This window comes from Empidonax traillii, unplaced genomic scaffold, assembly GCF_003031625.1.
Source record: "Empidonax traillii isolate 1590-97213 ecotype Southwest subspecies unplaced genomic scaffold, ASM303162v1 scaffold151:size923898, whole genome shotgun sequence".
In the NCBI taxonomy this organism is placed as follows: Eukaryota; Metazoa; Chordata; class Aves; order Passeriformes; family Tyrannidae; genus Empidonax; species Empidonax traillii.
Genome location: NW_020955344.1, coordinates 859,214 through 865,213, shown reverse-complemented (window position 1 = coordinate 865,213; position 6,000 = coordinate 859,214). Strand labels below are relative to the sequence as shown.

The window sequence follows — 6,000 nt, the reverse complement described above, 5'->3', positions numbered from 1 at the left end:
TTAAAAAGAAATGGAATACTGATATGCTCTTAGTTCTGTTTTGTGCACGTTTTTGCTGAGTTCTGCTTATCCCTTCACCTAATACCAAGTCATTTCTATCGTTTGCGGGCTTATCAGGACAGTAATTTTTGGCCTTTAGTCACAGAACTTTCTTTATCCTTTTGTGCCGCGTTTTAGACGCGGGAAGGTCCCACCTGTCGGCTCCCGCCGCGCTGCGCCCCAGCGCTGCCGCTCCTCGGCCGCCGGGACGGGCGGAGCGGAGTTTGCCTTCACCACAATTCGGACCCGCCGCGCAGCACCGGCAGCGCTGATCGAAACCTATTTCACGGTCCAACGAGAAGCAGGCCAGGCTCCGGCGGAGCGGCACCGCGAAGCCAGCAGCCCCCGCCCCGGGCACACCCGGGCAAACGCCTCCGGCCCCGGCGGGGCATCGGCGCCGTCCCACCGCCCGCACCCCCGCCCCGGAAGGGCGCGGCGGCCGCTCCCTCCTGCTTTGCGCCTCACCTTCCACCTTCCACCTTCCCCTCGCTCCGGGCCGGGCGGGAGCGCGGGGGAAGGCGGGGCGGAGGGAGTGTGCAGTATCACTTCCTATCTCCCCCCCCCCCCCCCCCCCCCCCCCCCCCCGTACTCCCAGTTGTCCAAGTACGATTCTCTGGCTCGCTCCAGCGCTCCCAGTATCATTCACTGTCTCCCCCTCATTGCTCCCACTGTCTCTCCCTGGCTCGCCCCAGTGCTCTCGGTTTCCTCTTGGTGCTCCCACTATGACTCCCTGGCTCCTCACGACCCCGCCCCCCCTCCACTCCCCTTCCCTCCTATGCTCCCATGCCATCTCAGTATTCCCAGTATCACTATCTGGCTCCCACGCCGTGCTCCCATTCCATCCAAGCTCTTCCAGTATCGCTTCTTGGCTCCTACGAGTGTTCCCACTTCTCCCCCACTGAACCCACTGTCACTCCCCGGCTTTCCCAGTTCCCTCCCAGTGCACCCAGCGTCACTCTCTGGTTTGTCCCTATGCTTTCAGTTCCCTCCAGGTATCACTCCTTGTGTCCCCTCAGCGCTCCCGAACCCGCTCGCTCGCGAGCCCCGCGCGCAGCCGTTACCGGTCGCCCCTCGCGTGCGGGACAGGAGGGGGAGGGGAAGACGGATAGGGCGCGGGCACGAGCGCCGGCGCGCGCATGCCCGCGCGCCCGCCCCGCGTGACGTGCGCGCGGCCGGGGGCGCCCGGCGAGATCAGAGCGGCGCGAGCCGGGCGCGGGCCGGGCCGGTACCGGGCGGGCGCGCGCGCGGGGAGGTGCGGGGGGAGCGGCGCGGGGGCGGCCCCGGCCCCGCCCGCCGGATAAAGCCCCGGAGCGGGCGGGGGGCGGGAGAGCCGATCCGGGCTGTGGCTGGCGGCGGCGGCTCCTCTCTCCTCTCCTCTCTCCCCGAAAGTGTTAGTGGCGGCGGCACTAGCAGCGGCACTAGCAGCGGCACCAGGAGCAGCGACGGAGGGTATGCGGGGCCGCGGGGCGCCGCGCCGCAGCGGCGGCGGCGAGCACATGGCATAGCCGGGACCGGCAGCGAGCGCCGGGCCGGCGTCACAGCGGGTCCGGCGGGGCGAGCGCGGCTCCCTGCATGTGGGAAGGGAGGAGGCGAGCCAGGGAGCCCGGCGGCAGCGGCGAGCACCCGGCGGCGCGGTCCTGAGCCGCCCGCCCGCCATGGATTGCAGCCTCCTGCGGACCCTCGTGAGCCGATACGTGAGTACCGCCCGTGCCCCTCGCACCCGCGCGGGGGAGGGCGCGGCCCCGCCGTGGCCCCGCGCTCTCGGGAAGGGCTCGGTCGGGAGCTGGGCAGTCCCATGACCGGCTTAGCGGCCAGGGGAGCCCGGGGGGCTGCCACACGTGATACCCGGTGCCAGCGGAGGATGCAGCGGCGGGTGTCGATGCGCTCCCTGCAGCCCGCCCGCCCCACGGGACTGTCCTTTGCTGAACCAGAGGGGCTTGACTTAAGTTCAGAGCACTTTAATTTACAATGTGCTGCGATACGTAGTTATCGGGGCAGAGGAAATGTCCAGTGGTTGTGGGGGATTTTTGTTTGTTTATTTTTGTTTAGGTTTTTTCCCCCTTTTCTCCTTGCTACATTGTCTCAGTCAAGCGGCGTTTTTGTGGAAATGCCCAATTTAAATGCACTGAACAATGCTCGGAGTAGTCCCAAGTTTTTGTATCTGTGCGTAGTAGAGATTCAAACACGCCAGACTTGAGAGTACAGCGGTGAGAGTTCCTCTCGCAAGTGAAAGCCCACCCGTATCCCCTGAAAGAACAGCTCAGTAGCGCATTAGGGTGGACCCAAGTGTAGGTTGAAGTGCGTCAGTGAGTGCGAGTCCGGTTCCATTGAACCCTAAACAAATGCTCAGGATAGTGATTTAAGTAGATTGGTAGAATACCTATAAGTGTGGGGTTGTGCGATAAAAGGGATGGGGACCACCAATACCAGGAAACTGCAAATTTCTGCTTTTGGGTGTAGAAGAAACTTTTAGAAGGGGGAGAGGGATAATTTGAATTTTCAAATACATGTGACTTTTTGTCCTATGCAGGGAGTACTGTAATTAAGGAAACTTTGGTGCTCTGACCAAGCAAAAATAAATACATTTAGTTTTGTGTGTGTCAAGAGCTGTCTCCACATAGTACAGGCTGAAGTCTGTCTTTTTGAAGTAGAAATGAAGAAAAATAGAAGAGGTGGAAAATGGTTGGATTCTTTACTCCTGTTTACAATAGATTATTATGTGGAATGAGGAGAGAATGGAGAGGTGAATACTGAAAGTAACTGTGCGTATATGGATCCTTAGAAAGTGGCCCTGAGGGAGAATACTCAAACTAATATGCTTATTAATAATGAGGTATAAGAGAAGCAGTAGTCTCTGTAGATATATAAAGCTCAGGTGAGTTGTGCTGAGGTCTGAAGCAGGTGGGATCACTTGGGGTGTAGAGATTTGTCAGTGCTGATCTAACTTTGGATTTAGTTTAAGATTTCTTTTTTTATGTGTGCTCCCATGTGGAACCTATACAAAAGGTGCCTTCATTGTGCACAGAGCAAGCATATTGTTAAATCTCGTCTGCACAACATTGTTGCTAACCTCTTCCTAACTAGGCTTAAGCATCAGATATAAAGGAAACAGAGTAGGTGTGGATGAGAAGACAGTATGTTGAAAATAAGGGATTTGAGCTTTTAAGTTGTGAACTGTCACCACTCTCCTGCATTGTTGATGAGACTAATTCACCAATCTAAAAAGATAAATGAAACATTATTAAATCCCATGCGAGGAAGGGTTCCTATTTCTTGGGTCACACTACTTTCTGTATGGTATATATGCCAATAGGCTATGCCTAAGTAGTGGCTCAGCTGTTCCAGGCTGCCTTGTATATTTTCACCTGTTGCTTCTTGTTCTTTTCATGCCTCCAGTGTCTTACTTTTGAATTCTTTCTTCCAAAGAAAAGTAATTTTGAAAAAAGCTGCTGTAAGTAAATTTGTGCTCATCATTTCATTAAGGCCATTAATACCTGGCAAGCTGATGCCTGTGTTGCATGTTTTCTTTTTGGTCTTTTTTTTTATCTCCACATTTCAACACTTTTGTACATCTACAGCAGTGAAAATGAAAAGTAGTAGTTGGAATGCTGGGCCTGAAACTGGCTGCTGTGCATAAGTAGCAGATGCACACGTCAGCAGTATCACTCCAGAGTTTTTCACCAAAGCTCTATACACACCAGCCAGACCGCACAGGTGTAGAAGTGCTTGCCACTTCCCAAACTGCTTTTTAATTAGGTGACTCTTCCAAGGGAGAGTTGGAGTGGATACTTACATTTTGTGTTTATTTCAAAGTAAGCTCAAGCTTTGGTTTAGTTAAAATTTGTGAGGAAACTTTTCAGTGATCAAGGGCCTAGAGGTACAGATCTTTGTCCTGCAAGTTGTGTCCTGGTCTTGTTCAGCTGCAGGTTCTTCCCAGAGCAGGCTGGTCTCTGGATTATCCTGAGAACCTTGGCTGATGCAAACTAGAGATGTTGTTCGGGTAGCTGGGAGCTCTTATGGTACGATCTTGGGATAACAAAAAGTTGCTATGTGATGTACTAATGGAGACTCCTATTAGAATGGTTTCTAACGTTTCTAACATAATTTCTTCTGTGTTATTTCTTTTCTTTCCTGGTACTGGACATAAAGGCATAAGTTAAATACAAGGGTTCTTGTTATTGTGAAGATCCTCCCCATTCCCCTTTCTGTTACTGCACAGTTGCTGTCCTGAAGCAGTGCAAAATCATACATGTTTCCAAGGCCCTGTGGAAGAATAGCAATGCCTGGGTGCTGCCAGTTTCCTGGTTAGCATTTTCAAATATTTGTCTGCTGTTTTACCTGCATTGAGTATCATGTTTATGTCGTCCAGGCATTGAACACTTTAGCCGTGTGAGTTGAATAAAATAGATGTTCATCATGCTTGTCATACTGTAGTTCATATCTCTTCACCAAGAGATGGTGTAGTCTCTTAGATGGACAGAGGGAATTATGTCTTTATCTTAATAAATTTTTAAATTGACATTGTTGTTCTGCCTCTTTAAATCCTGCAAACTTCGAGGTGTTTCACTTCAACTCTTGCTTCCTGTTACCATTACTGCAGCCATACACAATACACAGAACTGATGGGGAAGAATAGATTTCTCTGGAAAAGGTGCTTGCTTCGCTGCAGTACAGCTGACATTAAGTTCATTGTAGTTTTCCAAATCCTTTGTGATCCCTCAAGCTGATATACAGCAATGCAACTTTTCTTAATTGTGTCTAATGAGGTTATTCTGTATATTTTGCTTCTTTAAAATATGTGTGAGCTATAGTGGAGGCATCTTTAAATCACAAAATATAAACACCTTTCTATACAGCTTTTCCACCTCGTGGAACCATAGGAACTAAGTAAGCTTTCTACAGCAAGGTAAATAGGATAATTTTTTACAACTCTGTTGTTTAATTTACTTTCCCGAATAATGGAATTAATGGTTTTATGGGGGTAGTGTGAAAGTTGCCTTGGGTGGGCTATACTTTTTGTCACTCTATAAAAATATTACCTCTTTCTGTGGATGTTGCTTTTACATCAGACAATATGTTCCTCTGTCTTCTCCTTGGATTGTTTATGTATTCCCTAGAGGATGTGGGCTACCCCAGGGATGGCAGTGTCACAGCCAGGGAATACAGAATTAGCATGTGCTGTCCTGTAAGTGTCATGCAAAACCTGCTGTGTGCTCAGCAGTACACTATTTAGGGAAAAAACAAGCAGACAATGGCAATTGAAACTGTCTCCATACAAGATTAGCTTTCGTTTTATAGTTAGATTATTTGGGACACTGTTCTGCCTGTATAACTGCAGCTGCATTAGTTTTCTCTGGTGACTTATTTCTTGCTGATCTTAGGACTGCTGAAGTCCCTCCTCCTCACAGTCAAAAGATGGCTAATAATATTAAAATGAGTCTTGATGACTTCTTATCTTTCATAAAATGAACACTTTTCTTAATAAAACATGTGCATGTGTCTTTTTTGTATTCATGGTAGCTGTTTATGACTGAATGTGGATTTGAATATGTCTGGGCAGTCTGGGAAGATGCTGCTCTTTAGCATATGTTTGTTTGGATACTAAATGGTTGCTAAACGGCTTGCAGCCTATCGTGGCAGTCTGTTCTGTGTTTGTAAGACAGCTGGCCCTCATCACTAAAAGTTCCTGTGCACGTTGATGACTTTGGGCTGTACAGTAAATGCTACTGGGTCAAAGGTCTGTATTACTGAACAGTTTTGCCAGTATTATGTAGTATATTTAGATATCTTGCTACTTTACTACTTCTCCTCTTTCGGATTCTGCTGGTACTTAATATCCAGAACTGTAATTCTGAAGTATTTGTTGTCTATGTAAATATGTCCAAATGCACATAGTAGCAGATAAGATTTGTTTTCAGAAGGAACAGGGATTTACTATAGCTCTGGACTATGGGAAGCTGC

At 49.6% G+C, this 6,000-nt stretch overlaps 1 protein-coding gene across 4 annotated transcripts in view; it reads left to right on the top strand.

Annotated features, from left to right (window-relative positions):
* The first annotated feature begins 1,431 nt into the window (after window positions 1-1,431).
* Window positions 1,432-6,000, top strand: part of ATP11A (ATPase phospholipid transporting 11A) — a 110,065-nt gene continuing 105,496 nt past the window's right edge. For all 4 annotated transcript variants that reach the window (XM_027884630.1, XM_027884631.1, XM_027884632.1 and 1 more), the window contains exon 1: window positions 1,432-1,733. In XM_027884630.1, the coding sequence (XP_027740431.1) occupies window positions 1,695-1,733 (39 nt within the window). In that variant the 5' untranslated portion in view covers window positions 1,432-1,694. The remainder of the gene's footprint in view (window positions 1,734-6,000) is intronic.